The sequence below is a fragment of the Aotus nancymaae genome, unplaced genomic scaffold (assembly GCF_030222135.1).
Source record: "Aotus nancymaae isolate 86718 unplaced genomic scaffold, 86718_ANA_hifiasm-v0.15.2.pri h1tg000010l, whole genome shotgun sequence".
In the NCBI taxonomy this organism is placed as follows: Eukaryota; Metazoa; Chordata; class Mammalia; order Primates; family Aotidae; genus Aotus; species Aotus nancymaae.
Genome location: NW_026988421.1, coordinates 42,560,422 through 42,577,895, shown reverse-complemented (window position 1 = coordinate 42,577,895; position 17,474 = coordinate 42,560,422). Strand labels below are relative to the sequence as shown.

General features: G+C 41.1%; 1 protein-coding gene across 2 annotated transcripts in view; it reads left to right on the top strand.

Annotated features, from left to right (window-relative positions):
- PAPSS2 (3'-phosphoadenosine 5'-phosphosulfate synthase 2) overlaps positions 1-15,141 on the top strand; it is a 90,754-nt gene extending 75,613 nt beyond the window's left edge. For both annotated transcript variants that reach the window (XM_012467571.2, XM_012467570.2), the window contains 4 exons: positions 9,202-9,337; positions 11,150-11,418; positions 12,480-12,709; positions 13,308-15,141. In XM_012467571.2, the coding sequence (XP_012322994.2) occupies positions 9,202-9,337; positions 11,150-11,418; positions 12,480-12,709; positions 13,308-13,446 (774 nt within the window). In that variant the 3' untranslated portion in view covers positions 13,447-15,141. The remainder of the gene's footprint in view (positions 1-9,201; positions 9,338-11,149; positions 11,419-12,479; positions 12,710-13,307) is intronic.
- Positions 15,142-17,474: the final 2,333 nt, after the last annotated feature.

Sequence of the window (17,474 nt, the reverse complement as noted above, 5' to 3'; positions counted from 1 at the left end):
GTGGAGGAAGTAACTGCAGATGTGGTGGAAATAACAAAAGAACTAGAATTAGAAGTGGAGTCTGAAGTGACTGAATTGCTGCAATCTCATGATAGATCTTGAAAGGATGATGAGGAGTTACTTCCTATGGATGAGCAAATAAATCAGTTTTTTGAGGTGGAATCTACTCCTGGTGAAGATGCTCTTGAAATGGCAACAAAGGATATTATGTAAACTTAGTTGATAAAGCAGTGGCAACCTTTGAGAGGACTGACTCCAATTTTGAAAGAAGTTCTACCATGGGTAAAATGCTATCAAACAGCATCTCATGCTACAGAGAAATTTCATGGCATAAAGAGTCAATTGATGTGACAAACTTCATTATTGTCTTATTTTAATAAATTGCCACAGCCACCCCAGCCTTAAGCAACCATCACCTGAATTGTCAGCAGCCATTAACACAAGGCAAGACCCTCCACCAGCGGAATGATTACAACTCTGAAGCCTCAGAGGATCATTAGCATTTTAGCAAAAAGATATTTTAAAATTGAAGTAGGCTGGGCGTGGTGGCTCACATCTGTAATTCCAACACTTTGGAGGCCAAGTGGGTGGATTGTTTCATCCTAGAAGTTCGAGACCAGCCTAGGCAACATGACGAAACCCTCTCCCTACTAAAAATACAAAAATTTAGCTGGGCACGGTGGTGCACACCTGTAGTACCAACTACTCACGAGGGTGAGGTGGGAGGATCACCTGAGCATGGGAAGTTGAGGCTGCAGTGAGACATTATTGCATCACTGCACTGAACCTGGGCTATAGGAGTGAGATCCTTTCTCCAAAAAAAAAAGAAAAAAAATTAAGATATATTACATTTTAAAGACATAATGCCATTGCACAGTTAGTAGACTATGGTATAGTGTAAATATAACTCTCAAATGCACTGGAAAACCAAAAAAATTGTGCGATTCCATTTATTATACTATTCACTTTATTGCAGTGGTCTGGAACTGAACTAGCAATGTCTCTGAGGTATGCCTGTATTTTTTTCATTATGCCTTACAATGTATGTTGGCAGATGGAACTCAGAATTTCAGAATTTCTTAGAAGCCAGGGAGAGTGGTGGCATGACTTGTGGCTTTGACAATATTGTCAGTAACTTTGTATATTTAGGTCATTAGAAGGACTCGATAAACATTCTCAGGGAGCTAATGGTGAGAAATGAGCCTTGGATAACCAGAGAGAGAAAGCCACTCACCCTGCAGACACCATGTGCAAAAGTAAAAAAGACTGAAGAAAATCGTTGCATGTTCCAAACACACAAATTTTATTGGCAAAATAATTGTCTTTGTTTTGTCCTTTTTTTAGCACTCTGAAACCCACAGAAACGCTTTAATATAGGTTTTTAGAACCTCATAGCTTCTAACAATAATTACTTCCAAAAGTATAATCCTGGGTCTTATTCTTTTTCCATTGGCACTGGGAGTGATATTTGCCAAGAAAATAGAGTCACTAGGAAATGGTCTGCCTTTGTTACAGAGCTTATCACCAGCATCACCCTTGACCTTCCATTCAAGGCATCCAACCCTCTCTTTGGTGTCACTAAATATAGAACCATGTGCCATTCACTCAGATGAAATCATCAGGAGGAGCAGGTGAAACTGGTAGAACTAATGCTTGCTGGGGCTCTGTTGCCTTTCATCTATGGCCCCCAAAGATTTTTCAAGTAGTAATTATTTCTCACAATGCTCTTGGTGCAGTAACTAAGAATCATTACTCCTGTTTTGCATTCTACATTTTCTTGTACAAACCAAGAGAACAGAACATGACTTCTCAGTGAAAGACAAGAATGAGAGTTTTATAGCCTTTAGCTCCACAGTGAAAACCATATGGTTAGTTATAGCAACAGAATAACCTGAGGAGCTTTACAAATTATCCAGGACTAGATCCGATCCTCACAGATTCTCACTTAATTGGTTTTGAGTCAGGTCTTATTGTTGAGGGGTGGGTAGTTAAAGCTCTCCGAGATTCTGATGTGCTGTGAAGGTTGAGAACCATTGAATTAGATAATTGGAGCTGTTTTCTTTATGGCTCCACCTGCGTATGTCCTGCAGGTACCTCAAACTCAACATGTTTAACCTTTCCCCAAGACTGTTTCCCCTTCTATGTCTCCTATCTCAGTGACAGCTTCACCATCCCAATGGTGGCCTGTGGCCAAAACCTGGATGCCATTCTTGCTTCTCTCTTCTCCACTTGTTCATTCAGTCACCAAGTCCTGCCAAATGTAGCTTTCAGGTATTGCTTGAATTTGTTCACTCCTCTTCTGTTCCATCTTGGGTCAGGACATTTCATTTCTTCCCTGTCTCTTGTCTTACTCCCGCCTAATCTCCACTCTTTAGCTAAAGTGAATTATTCAACCTTTCTTTGGAAACCCCTTTATTAAGATATGATTTACTGCCAGTCTTGGTGGCTCATGCCTGTAATCCCAGCACTTCGGGAGGCCGAGGCGGGCGTATCACGAGGTCAGGAGATCAAGACCATCCTGGCCAACATGGTGAAACCCCGTCTCTACTACTACTACTAATAATAATACAAAAAAATACGATTTACTGCAAAGCCTCTTGCCACCACCAGCCAACATATTCCCTCCTCCAGTCCTTCTAGAGCTGCCCATTCGATCATGTTCTCTCTGACTTTTACACGTACTCATCCTTCAACCTGGTACACTGTTTCTTCCACCTCTGCATCTGCACCTTATTACCTCCTTTCAAAAGTCAGCCCTGACTCCCATGACACATAAGCATGACTGAGTGCCCCTTCTTTGTCCTCCCAGAGTAACTTGGACTTTCCCTGTTCATACCTGTGACAGGTGAAGCTGAAATGTCAACATGGGGGCCACTGATGAGAGGCAGTGGGTGCAGTGGGAAGAATAATATGGCTTGCAGAAGTCTGAGATTTGGGTCCTGGTTTTGGTAAGAAAGCCCTGTGCACTTGAACTCGGCCACTTCCCCTCTGTAAAACTGCTTTGTTTTCTGAAATGAGGACATTTAAATCTACATTATCTACAGGTTCCTTAAAGTCCCAGATTGTTTGACTATGGCTGATATCAGAGAAATGAATGTGCATATATACATATATACACAAGAGAAAATGTATGTGTATGTGTATGTGTGTGTGCATATATATATATTCTCCTCTTGTATGCATTAGTTTTTCTTCTGTTTGATTCTATTCTGTTATCTGCCCCCTTTCATCATGACCTTATCTTCCTGAACTCATCATTTCTTTCCTTCTTTCTGGTTTCTTTCCCTTCTCTCCTCTCCCTTTTTGCATTCTTTTCACCTTCCCACCCTCAGCTGCTCCTCCCTTTCCAGTTAGTGCATTCCCTCATCTTCTCCAGATTGTTTCTTTTGAGTCTTCCTCTCCTTGGCCTCCTCGAGCCTGTTCCTCATAGCTTTCTTAGTCTTCACCCTAGTGGTTGAGCTCACCCTCTCCTTTTTGCATTCTCGTCGTGTGTGATTCCTAGCCCAATTCCCTATTTGCTACTTCACCGGGGTTCTGAAGCCTGATCCTCATTCCTTTCGGTGCACAGTTCTGCAAATCCTCTAGCTGTGGCCCCCCTGCTTTCTTTGGCAGGAAGGTTGGAGGGGCGGGAACTTCTAGGCCACTAAGCCCTGGGAAATTAAGCAGAGCCCTTGGATCTCCCTTCCTGACAGCTGGACACTGCTCTGGCAATAGCTGGACCACCTTGGGGATAGAGATGCTCTTTGTCCCTCCCCATCACAGAAATGCCAAACGCATAATTTTAACATTTCTCTTCAAACAGACAGGTTTTTAGGCTGGGTGGTGGATGAATTTGGTTTGATGCCCTCTTCCTCAATAGATAGAGCAATATCGGGTGGACCCCTAGTGTCCAGAATAAATTACTGCATCCTCAGGGGGTTGGGGGTCAACTCAAAATTGTGTTGATAGTCCAACTCTAAGCAGTGAGGAGAAAGTATATGTATAGGTATGGGTATTTGAAACTATTCTTGTTGACTGAGCACAGAGTTTAGAAAAGAGGCCATGAAAACACAACCAAACACCTTGCGTAATTACCTTCTGTCTACCCTCAGTGCTGAGGGTTTCTCAGCCTCAGCACTATTGACATTTTGGACTAGATAATTCTTCATTGAGAGGGCAGTTCTGTGCAATGTAGGATATTTAGTAGCATCCCTAGCTTCTGTACACTAGATGCCAGTAGCATTGCAGTTGTCACAATCAAAATTATCTTCAGATATTGTCAAACGTCACCAGGAATGACTAAATCAGACTCTATTTAGAACCACTGCTCTATCCCAATCCCCCACTCCCTGAAACTTTCTGGAATGCAGGTCATGGTAAGCCCCAATATCTGGCCATAACAGGGACTGTGAACGAGGTCCACCACCACTATCTTCATGTCTTCCTACTAGGCATTTCAAATCAGCTTTCTCTCACTCACTCTGGCCTCCCTTGTCTCTGCTAACATTTCAGGTAACCAAGTTGTCTTTGTACAGTGGTGAAAGGTATATGGGGTTTGATTAGGGGAAGGATTGTGACTGAGGAGTAAGATTGTAAGCATTTGTATCAGTGACTCAGGAGAGACACAGCTCTGTAATTGACTATAATTCAATAACAGATGGAACATATTTAAACTTACAGAAAAAAAACAAAGGTTGTCATGTTTTTCCTTTTCATTAGTTTGACCATTCTTCAACCCTGGCTCACTCCTAACATTTATGGGTCCAGAGCAAGAATACAAATGGAGATCCATGCATCATATTTAAAAATTACATGTATAACAAACTGCTAAATAAAAAATGTTTGATCCTTCTACTTTGACAATTATGCCTTGATCACAAACTGGAAAGCCAGGTTCAAATTTAGACTTCTGGGTTCTGCATCAGAATATGGTAGTGTGTGGAGCGTTGACCCTTGGCCTTTCACCAACTCTCCCTTCTCCTGTTATGCTTGGCTTCCTCCTGTGCTGTGTGGGTCCTCTGGATTGATTGTGGGCACCCCAGCTGCATGCCTGAGCTCTATCCACAACCTCTGTAGACCCTTTCTGCTTAGCTCACCCTCAGAACTAGGGCTGTTCTAAGTGTGTGTGGTCCACCCTGGAAAGACAGGTTGGGAGATAAAGCTCTCCCAGGCCCTAGCAGCAAGCTCAGAGTTGATTGGGCAGGAAATTCCAGAGTGCTGGGTACCCCGATTATGATCAAAAGAGTAGGTAATAATTCTGGGTGTGTCTTCCTACCAAGTGTCTCCTTGCCTTTATGGGATGAATAAAACCAAAGGGGGCCAGAGTTGGGACATCTAATGTGTGGGATACTATGAAGGTGGTTCTTCTCGAGGTCTCCAGGTGCTTCTCACACCCACCTTTCTCTGAAGTCACATTTTCAGCTGAGACTGGGAATAGAAAAGTGCAAGTATTGCTAGTAACCTCAACAAAATCCTCAGTGAGTTAAAAAATGGTTCTTTTTTTTAAAAAAAGAAATTTAGGGTAAAAAACACATGACATTTATCATATTAAACATCTGTAAGTATGCAACTCAGTAATATTAAGTATATTCACATTGTTGTGAACCAGATCTTCAGAACTTTGTCATCTTGCAAAATGAAAGCTCTATACCCATTAAACAACGCCCCTGGCTAGGCATGGTGGCTCATACTTGTAATCTCAACACTTTGGAAGGCCAGAGTAGGAGGACTGCTTGAGCTGAGGAGTTTGAGACTTACCTGGTTATCGTAGTGAGACCCTGTCTCTACAAAAAAATTTTTTAATTAGCCAGGTGTGGTGGCGTGCTTGAGTCCCATCTGCTTAGGAGATGATTGAGGTGGAAGAACTGCTTAAGCCCAGGAGGTAGAGGCTGCAATTATCTACTGCATGTCAGCCTGGGTGACAGAGTGAGAATTGTCTCAAACAAAAACAAAAACAACTCCTCTCTTCTTCCTTCCTCCAGCCCCTGGTAACTACCATTCCACTCTCTGTCTCTATGAATTCGACTATTTTAGATACCTCACATAAGTGGAATCATGTAATATTTGCCCTTTGTGATTGGCTTATTTCACTTAGTGTAATGTCCTCAAGGTTCAGCCATGTTATAGCATGTGACAAGATTTCCTTCATTTTTTTTAACAAACAGATGTTTGGTGTTTTCTCAGATTTCCTTTCTTTCAAAGGATGAATGATATTCCCTTGTATGTATACACCACATTTTATTTACCCATTCATTTGGGTTGCTTCTACCTCTTGGCTATTTGAATAATGCTGCTATGAACATGAGTATGCATATATTCCTTCAACACCCTTTCATTTCCTTTGAATATACACCCCTAAGTAGGATTGCTAGATCATATGGTAGTTCCATTTTTAATTCATTGAGGAAACTCCATACTGTTTTCCATAGTGCTTGCACCTTTTACAATCCCACTAACAGTGTACAAGTGTTCCAATTTTTATTTTTCTATATTCTCACCAACACTAACACTTGCTATTTTTTTCTTTGTGTAATTTTGTTCTTTTCGTGTGTGTGTGTGTGTGTGTGTGTGTAAGATAGGGTCTCTCTTTGTCACCCAAGCTGAAGTGCAGTGATGCAATCATGGCTCACTGCAGCCTCAATCTTCCAAGGCTCAGGTGATCCTTGCACCTCAGCCTCTCGAGTAGCTGGGACTACAGGCATGCACCACCACACCCGGCTAATTTTTATGTTTTGCAGAGATGGGATTTCACCATGTTGCCAGGCGGGTCTCAAACTCCTGGGCTTATTAAGCAACCCACCCACCTTGGCTCATGCTGGGATCACAAGCATGAGCCACTGTGCCCAGCCATTTTCTGCTTTTTAACAGTAGCCATCCTAATGGTTGGGAGGTGATATCGCATTGTGGTTTTGATTTGCATTTCTCATAATTAATAATGCTGAACATCTTACATGCTTTTGGCCGTTTGTAGATCATCTCAAGGCATGTATATTCAAGTCTTTTCCCCATTTCTTAATTGGGTTAATTTTTTTGTCATTGAGTTGTAGAAGTTCTTTATATAGTCTAGATATTAACACCTATCTGATAATATGATTTTCAAATATTTTCTCACTTTCTATAGGTTGCGTTTTCACTCTATTCTTTGATGCACATACGTTTGAAATAGTTCCAATTTATTTTTGCTTTTGTTGTCCATGTTTTTGATGTCATGTCTAAGAAATCATTTCCAACTCTAATATCATAAAGGTTTTTCCCTTATATTTTTTTGTAAGAGTTTAATAGTTTTACATCTTACTTTCAGGTCTTTCATCCATTTTGGGTTAAATTTTGCATATAGTGTAAGATAAAGGTCCGACTTAATTCCTTTGCATGTGGATATCCAGTTTTCCCAATATTATTTGTTGAAGAGACAGACTGTCCTTTCCCCCATTGAGTGGTCCTGGTACCCTCATCAAAGATTATTTGAAAAAATAGGGTTTTAGCGACTAGTCTATGTTTAGCCTTAAACGTGGATTTGTCTACTTTTTTGCTGCTCTTTGGAGATTTTTTGTTTTAAAATCGTATATAATTGAAGAAGGCTGATTCTTTTGAGAATATCCATAGAAGTTGCGCTCAACAATAATTAACTGGTAGAAAACAACTTGTCTGATTTTCCCCCCAGGGTCTCTAATTTAGGTCCTTATTGAAAATAGTCTAAGATACATCACACTGTATTAGGAATGTGCTAGCAGCAGTTCTCAAGTATGGTTTACAAAATCCTGAGGGTCCCTAAGACCTTTTAGAGAATCCCCAAGCTCAAAACTGTGTTCATAATACTAGGACATTCTTTGCCTTTTTCTTTGTGTTGACATTTGAATTGCTGGTACAAAAGCAGTGGTGGCTAAAACTGCTGGCACTTTAGACTCAAGACAGTGACAACTATCATCACCATGCAGTTGCAGTAAAAGCAATGCTAGCTTCACCTAAGAGTGTTCTTCATGAAGCTGTAAAAATGATGATTAAATCTTGGCCTTTGAGTCTGTGTCTTTTTAACATTCCATTACAAAAGAGGAAGTACACATTAAAGCACTTCTGCTAATCTACCAATGTGCAGTGGTTGTCTTAAGAAGTACTAGTACGATGCTTTGTGCTACAAGCAAAACTAGCCACTATTTTTTTTCATGGATCACCAGGTTTACTTGAAAGAATGAGTGATAAACTATGGTTATTCAGATGTGAATATTTGGTAGATATTTTAAGTGAACCCGATAATTCAAGGAAAACAGCTGAGAGTATTCATTGCCAATGATAAATCTTGAGGTTTCAAGCAAAAGATTTTTGGAAGATTTTTATTTGCCACCATAAGCTCGGCAGCTTCCCAGTACTTAGAAACTTTTTGATGAGACTGGTAGTAATAGTAACAAATGTGTGTGTTTAAAAATCCTGTAATGAAATATGTCAACATTTGGAAGACTTAGACTCAGCGAACTAATAGTTTCTAATTGGCCAACGTATAATATTTCAGAATCATTCATGGGTAAATCATTCATCCAAAGCACAATCAATTTTTAATGTAACCGAGTATGAAAAGTCCATTAATATGGCTTCAGATTCCACAATGCAACTTACCTTTAAGAAACATGCTTGTTGAGTTTTGGTGTAGTATCAAATAAAAATATCTGTAATTATGCAGAAAGACTATCCAAATCCTCTTCCCTTTTCCAGCTACCTACCTGTAGTTGGACTTTCTTTTTATACTTCAGCCAAAATAATGTATTACTACAGATTAAACGTAGATGTAGATGAGAATCCAGCTGTTTTCTATTAAGTCAGACATGAAAAAGATTGCAAATATGTAAAACAATATCATACTTCCTACATTTGGGGAGGAAAATGTTTATTTTTCACTAAAAATGTGACATTAACATGCAATAGGTTTATTAATGTTAGCTTTAGATGGATTAATAAATATTTTTAAAGGTTCTTGGTTTAAATTTATAATATGAAAAGTAATGATAGCTATAACCCACAAAAATGAAAGCTTGTGGTGGGGGGTCCTCAGTAATTTTTTAAGAGCGTAAAGGGTTCTAGAGACTAAAAATTTGAGAAATACTGTGCCAGAAATGCTGAAGAATTGAAGGCAGTTCTTTAACTGTAACCCGAAATGGTCTAAAAGGAGAAAATTTTTCAGATAAAATAGAAATCACTATTAATCATTAGCAATCATAATAACGTTCTTTCTAGATGGTGATGGAAAGTGGGGACTGGCTGGTTGGTGGAGACCTTCAGGTGCTGGAGAGAATAAGGTGGAATGATGGGCTGGACCAATACCGTCTGACACCTCTGGAGCTCAAACAGAAATGTAAAGAAATGAATGCTGGTATGTAAGCTAGCCCTAGTGCATTTGATTTATTTATTTATTTATTTTTATTTTTTTGAGAACGAGTCTTGCTCTGTCACCCAGGCTGGAGTGCAATGGCACGATCTTGGCTCACTGCAACCTCTCTGCCTCTCAGGTTCAAGCAATTCTCCTGCCTCAGCCTCCCAAGTAGCTTGGATTATAGGCATGCGCCACCATGCCCGGCTAATTTTTGTATTTTTAGTAGAGACATGATTTCAACATGTTGGTCAGGCTGGTCTTGAACTCGTCACCTCAAGTGATCCACCCACCTCGGGCTCCCAAAGTGCTGGGATTACAGGCATGAGGCGGGCGAATCACAAGGTCAAGAGATCGAGACCATCCTGGCCAATATGGTGAAACGCCGTCTCTACTAAAAAATACAAAAATTAGCCGGGCATGGTGGGGGGTGCCTGTAGACCCAGCTACTCAGGAGGCTGAGGCAGGAAAATCTCCTGAACCTGGGAGGCGGAGATTGCAGTGAGCCAAGATCACTCCACTGCACTCCAGCCCGGCTACAGGGAGAGACTCCATCTCAAAAAAAAAAAAAAAAAAAACCTGAAAACATCTGCTATTGGCATGTCTATAATATAGAAAGTTTTATAAAGTTGTACTACATCCATATATTAGAACACTATTCAACAAACAGTTCAAAATATTCACTGATACAGAAAGATACCTAAAGTATATTTATTGTTAAAAAAACAAATTGCAGAACAATATGTAGAGCATAATCATATTTTAGAAAATAGTATCATCATAATTCCAAAATCCCTAACCTACTTCTCTGCGTAGAAGCAGAAAAGTCTCTGACAGCACAGGCCCCAAACTGCAGATTACAGTGGCTACTTCCAGGGGATGGAGTTTGGACCAAGAGAGTTTTACTCTTTATTGCATATATTTTGAAAAAGAGGGAGAAAAAGTAATAATAGGACTATTGGTTATTTTTATATTCTATTTTGGGCTTTTCTGTATTTCTCAAGTTTTTCATATTATAGACATAAAAGTTATTTCATTACCAGAAAAAAAAATTAAGTCTCTCAGGAGTCCATCACTAAGTGGAGTAGTTTTGGAGATTTCTTTAACGTGAAGGGGAAATTTTTTTCTATATTTAGATTGTTGCCCCTTGCACGGGCCCCAGAAAACATTCCTCACAATTATTCACCTCCCTCCAGGCTCCCTAGTACAAGAGGACTAATTAACACTGACCCTGCCTGAGCCTTGTGTACAGGAAAGGTCCTGGCAACAAATGTTTTCATTCCTGAGTTAGGTTCTCCCTAAGGAGCCTGCTGCCTCTGCGTCTCATCTCTCTCTTGGCAATCTGGTGTTGGTTAGTGGTGGATTAGCACCCCAAAGTCCCAGGGGTATTCTGCAGCTGATTTATCAAAAGCCAGTGGACAGGCTTGGTGCGGTGGCTCACGCCTGTAATCCCAACACTTTGGGAGACTACGGCAGGCACATCACCTGAGTTCAGGAGTTCGAGACCAGCCTGGCCAACATGGTGAAACCCTGACTACTAAAAATACAAAAATTAGTTGGGTGTGATGGTGCACGCCTGTAATCCCAACTACTCAGGAGGCTGAGACAGGAGAATTGCTTGAATCCGGGAGGCGGAGGTTGCAGTGACCCGAGGTCACTCCACTGCACTCAGTCTGGGCGACAAAGTAAGACTCTGTATCAAAAAATAAAAAGCAAATGCACTGAACAATAAACACAGCTGTGTCCTTCCTGTTCTTGTGGAGAAATGACGCCATGCGCTTCTGTGACCTTGGTTCTTCTGCTTTCCTCTCCCAGACGCAGTGTTTGCATTCCAGTTGCGCAATCCTGTCCACAACGGCCATGCACTGTTGATGCAGGACACTCGCCGCAGGCTCGTAGAGAGGGGCTACAAGCACCCGGTCCTCCTGCTGCACCCTCTGGGCGGCTGGACCAAGGATGACGATGTGCCTCTGGACTGGAGGATGAAGCAGCATGCGGCTGTGCTCGAGGAAGGGGTCCTGGATCCCGAGTCAACCATTGTTGCCATCTTTCCGTCTCCCATGTTATATGCTGGACCCACAGAGGTGAGCAATTCCCAGAGCTGGGCTTTGGGACTCAGGAATGCAGACTCAAACTTTACTTAGAAGAGTAAATGAGTCTCTGGGATCCTTTCTGCTTCCACATGAGCACATTCTGGAATGTTCGGTCTCTCTTCTTTATCAAACTTAATTTTGCTTCCATTTAGTATTTGAAAAATGCTAGAAACATCAAATCAAAGCTATTATACATTGCCTTTGAGAATATGGAAGTTGCCAGGTCAATGATGTGGCTAATGAAACTTCTTAACTGGGTTATAGGACAAGTTGTATCTAACCTAATATTCAATTTCAGAAGTTCCAGTTCCTCACTATGCCCTGTGAGCTTCATTAGAAGGGAGAGGATATCTTTAAAAGATAAATGTCACCCTTTTATCATAACACAGTGAGCTTATCAAACAGAGATTTTCTTTGTCCCACTGCACCACCAGTGTAGTGGATTTGAAAGAGTTTGCCACAAGTATGATGAATAGAAAGGGTCTCAACCCTTTGGAATGCCCCAAACTGAGTTTAATGACTTAATTCTCTTCAATCAGATCAAAGTTCCAGGCCCCTAGCTCTCCTCTCCATCCTTTGTATTGCTATCTGAGCTTTAAAGAGGGCAAGTGTTATGTTGAACTGGAATCAGCAGCTGCATGTGAAAGGTAATTAGTTCATTAACGGCAGTCAGATGAGATACTGGAGTTTGTAATTTCCTTTAAACTGCGATTTATTCTGACTAGGGAGGCACTGGAAAGTAAAATCCACCTAGTTCTGTAGAATAGTAAGATTTGAGTGTTCTTGGCCTGCCAGCCTATTTGGAGAAGAGATGAAGAAATACAACCTTGAGTTATGAGGGAGGAGTCCTATCTTTAGGGCGCCTATCCTACCTAATATAACAAAGCACGAAGAGTGCTTGGGAGTCTTAGAACCTCAGTGATTTTCTTGCATTTCTTAGTTGACTCACATTGCTGAATTACTTTTAAAGCAGAATAAAGGTGTCTCCATAAATTGTGACTCACAGAGTTGATCCACAATAACCAGCATGTCCCTAATGTGACATTCCCTAGGTCCAGTGGCACTGCAGGTCCCGGATGATTGCAGGGGCCAATTTCTACATTGTGGGCAGGGACCCTGCAGGAATGCCCCATCCTGACACCAAGAAGGACCTGTATGAACCCACTCAAGGGGGCAAGGTCTTGAGCATGGCCCCTGGCCTCACCTCTGTGGAAATCATTCCATTCCGAGTGGCTGCCTACAACAAAGCCAAAAAAGCCATGGACTTCTATGATGCAACAAGGTAGGTTTTCAGAGTAAAATTCTTTTATCGACATCTGTGTAACAGGAATGAACAAGCAGAATTTGGGCCCTTTGAAAAACTCTCCAGTGCATTGCCACATGCTCCCAAATGGAATGGGTCTTTTGAGAGTCAAGAGGTGGTGTTATACATTTTATGTCCCCTAAAGTTATAGTACAGTCTTTTGCATATAGTAGATGGTCCATAAATACTTCTCTTCCAACATGCATTCTTAATCATGCACGGAGTGCTTAGCACACTAAGCGAAAGGAAGCAACATAGAAAGAGATTGCATGAGTATTTATGGTGCACTTGCTTCCCATGCTGAGGGTTCACAGAATTAGGCAGAGAAATAGAAGACAGTCTCTGGCCTCAAGATACTTCCCAGGAACAGTATAGGTGCATGTAAATACTGAATGGATAGCTACCATTATTTACCTTTTCTTCTGCAAGTTCCTGAAGATTTAGAGGACTGCCCACTTTCAAAGATGCAGCATTTTACAGAAAGAATGTGGGTCTCAAAAACTATAACCTACTCCAGGAATCCTTAAGGGAGATATCGTTTACCTACACTGAGTTCTTTGTTGCTACTCTGTAACAGGCACAATGAGTTTGACTTCATCTCAGGAACTCGTATGAGGAAGCTTGCCCGAGAAGGAGAGAATCCCCCAGATGGCTTCATGGCCCCCAAAGCATGGAAGGTCCTGACAGATTATTACAGGTCCCTGGAGAAGAACTAATGCCTTTGGCTCTGGAGTTCTTTCTGAAGTGCTCTTTGATTACCTTTTCTATTTTTATGATTACATGCTTTGTATTAAATTGCTTCTCAATGATGCATTTTAATCTTTTATAATGAAGTAAAAGTTGTGTCTATAAAGTCAACTTATATATATATATACACATACAAAGTCAAACTGAAGACCGAATCTTTGCAGGTGAAAGCAATATTCTTATGCATTGCAGAATAAAATTAACTCTATGTATTCTCTACTGCATCTGAGCAGGCAGGTCTCAGATTTCTTAAGGCTTTGTTTGACCATGTGTCTAGTTACTTGCCAAAAAGTGAATACATTTTCCAGCATGTCTTGCCAACCTGCACTCTTCCAATGTCATTTGCCAGTTGTAGAATATGTCAGATTAAGCATCCTCTTCTGTATAACTGACCAAAAAAAAAAAAAAATTTTTTTTCTCACTCTAAAAGAAGTGTGGCTCACATCAAGATTCTTCCTGATATTTTACCTCATGCCTGTACAAAGCCTTACTGCCCAAATATCTTACGTTAAAGACTTGACTGGAGAAACAAAATGTGCAATAATGTGAATTTAATCTTAGAAATTTGTAAAGCCTCTTTCTGCCACACACAAAAGTTATATTGTCTAATAAGAGAAGTCTTAATGGCCTTCTGTGAATAATGTAACTCCTGTTAAACAGTGACTTTTTAATAGCATACAGTGCTTTGATGAAAGGATTTGCACCGAGGGGTCAAACAATGTGGCAATGTCATGGAAAGGTATCTTTCCTGCTCTTTGCTGTGGTCACTGTGTCCTGCAGAAAGGCTGGGCCTGACTGCAGCAGCGTCAGCTGTAATAAAAAATAATCCACATTATCAGACTAGCAAGGCACTAGAACTAGAAAAGACCACAGAAAACAGAATCCAACCCTTTCATCTTACAGGTGAACAAACTGCGATGATGCACATGTATGTGCTTTGTAAGCTGCTGAGCACCGTAACAAAACTGTCAATTTGCCATTGTTAGGAAGTACTGGTGTCAGTAAAAGAGCACCCAGTCCACTTGACTCCCAGTCTGGTGCCCTGTCTGCACCAGACAACACAGGAGCTGGATCAGATTCCCCTCGGCTGCTTAGCAAAGCTAAGCAGCTTGGATACTGAAAGGTCGAGTTTTCTAAACTCCACTTATTTTATTGCAGTTGAAAAAAAAAATAAAACTATTCCAAAGATTTCAAGCTGTTCTGAGACATCTGATGACTTTACTTCCTGAGAGGCAATGTTTTTACTTTATGCATAATTCATTGTTGCCAAGGAATATATGAAGAAACAGCACCTTTTAATATATGTCTCTCTGGAAGAGACCTAAACTGGAAAGAGAAAACTGTGATAATTTTCATATTCTCATTTTTAAAAATGCTAATCTTAACAAAAGTTCTTTTGAGAATTATACACAATGGCCACAGCAGTTTGTCTTAATAGTACAGTGCCTATACTCACATACTCAGTTACTACTGCCTTACAAAAAAAACCCAGCATATTTATTGAAAACATGAGACAGGATTATAGTGCCTTAACCAGATATATTTTGTGATTTTAAAAATATATTTAAAACTGCTCTTTTGCTCTAGTACAACGCTTAGTGCAAATGATTATTTCTGTGTACAACTGATGCTTGTTCCTATTTTAATAAATTTCTCAGAGTGAAGGCTGAGTCTTTTCTGCCTTTAACTTTGGGTGTGGGCTGATCACACAACTTAAGGGCTTTGGGGCTTTGTGACTTTGTATAATTGGAGTGAGACAGCAGCAACTCTCTTGAACATTATAATTGAGACTATTTGCCCTTATTCATGTCTTTTTTTTTTTTTTTTTTTAGACAAGAGTCTTGCTGTCACCCATACTGGAGTGCAATGGCAGGATCTCAGCTCACTGCAACCTCTGCCTCCCAGATTCAAGCGATTTGCCTGCCTCAGCCTCCTGAGTAGCTGGGATTACAGTCGCATGCCACCACGCCCAGCTAATTTTTCTATTTTTAGTAGAGACTGGGTTTTACCATGTTGGCCAGGCTGGTCTTGAACTCCTAACCTCATGATCCACCCGCCTCAGCCTCCCAAAGTGCTGGGATTACAGGTGTGAGCCACCACGCCAGGCCTATTCTTATCATATTCTAAATTGTACTCTAGATATGTAAGATACATGGTCTAAGCCAAGCACTTAATGACATTTTTGGTGGTTGCTGGGTTGCTCAGGACCCTCCTCAGCCCAGAACTTCATCACAGGTGTTTTTTTGAGATAAAGCTACTTTGTGGTTGGGCACGGTGGCTCACGCCTGTAATCCCAGCACTTTGGGAGGCCGAGGCGGGTAGATCACGAGGTCAATAGATCTAGACCATCCTGGCCAACATGGTGAAAACCTGTCTCTACTAAAAATACAAAAATTGGCTGGGCGTGGTGGCACACGCCTGTAGTCCCAGCTACTCAGGAGGCTGAGGCAGAAGAATTGCTTGAACCCAGGAGGCGGAGGTTGCAGTGAGCCAAGATCGCGCCACTGCACTCCAGCCTGGCGCCTGGCGACGCAGCGAGACTCTGTCTCAAAAAAAAGCTACTTTGTTCCCTTTTCCTCAAAGGAACAGATCTTATTCTTTAAGTGTCCCTAAGGAGTTTCACCAGCAGGGCTGGAAGCAGTTGGGTTTTTCTTTTCTACTAATGCAGAAAGGGTTACCTATTATCACCGAAACTTTCAGCAGCCTTCAGGCCTGCAGCTTTTTTCTGTGAGTCCCTGCTTCCCTTCTATCCTGAAGGCATCACGCAGTTTTTGCTACTGATCCTCACCCCAAATAAAACTGGTGTAAATAGCCAATTCAAAGCTGCCATTTGTAGCCCCCCCTTTTCTCCCCAGATGTTACTTGATGGCTCCTAGTGCCAATTAGTAGGACAAAGTGGTTCGGAAATGTCCATGTAAATACAAGAAGATGTCAGTGTTGCTGAGGGAGTATGCCAAACTGTTTCAGGATCTTTTTCAAAGATCCTGAAAGGCATATAATATCATTTAGTCAGATGATGGCAAACCTTATATATTTATCAACATTTTTATCAAGCCACAATATTTTTCCCAATCGTCTTCCCCGCAAGAAGAAACAAATCTTGGTTACTTGGGAAGAGCAAGTTCATTTTCTCCTTATCCTCCTGTTTTCTATTATGTGACTTTCAGGTCTACCACTGATTTTCAACGTAACTTTCCTTATAGGCAGGAAACCAGCAAACTGGATAGGCACCAGGTCAGTCAATTCTTATGTCTAAAGTTTTAATGGTATGGGAGGAAGCCAGAATATGCCACCCCAGAATATACTTCTTTGGCATATTTCAAATTGATTATTCTGAGAACTGCAGGCATGAATAGCTCTGAAAAGCTGTCCTTTTCTAAAGGAAATGTAAATACTATACCTTAGTAAGGTAAACAGGATGCAAGCAGAGGTTTCTCTCTGAAACCCCTTTATCTGACTAAAGACAGATAAAGCTCTGACACCTTCCTAAAACAGAGACTACCACAGCTACTCTTCTGATAGCTGTTGCCTAAGAGATTTCATTTGCAGAAGATAGCCTTTGCTTACCATGCAGAGTTGTTCACCACCCATCTAGACAGAGATGGGCAAGCCAAGTAGTATTCATCATCAAGTGGAAATGGAGCTTATGGGATCCGAAGAAAGAGTCCCTGAAGGCCTGCCCACACAAACCACATACATAAGTTGCTCATACTTCCAGCATGTCCACTTGTTATAATATTGCCCTTCACTTAGTATATACCCAACACCCAACATATTTCAGTGTTACAGCTTCAAGTAACCACTCCGTCATTTGTCAGATTTTGTTTCTCTAACAGTCTTCCCCACAATTTCCTTTGAATAAATTACCTCTCCTTTTGCATTTAGTCTTGAATCAGTAAACCCAGCTGCTTTGCCTCAAACCATTTAAGCCAAAGTAGTTCCTGGCAAGTCCTCTCAAAGCTCCGAGACTGCCAGGGGTGATTTTTGCCTGAGTTTG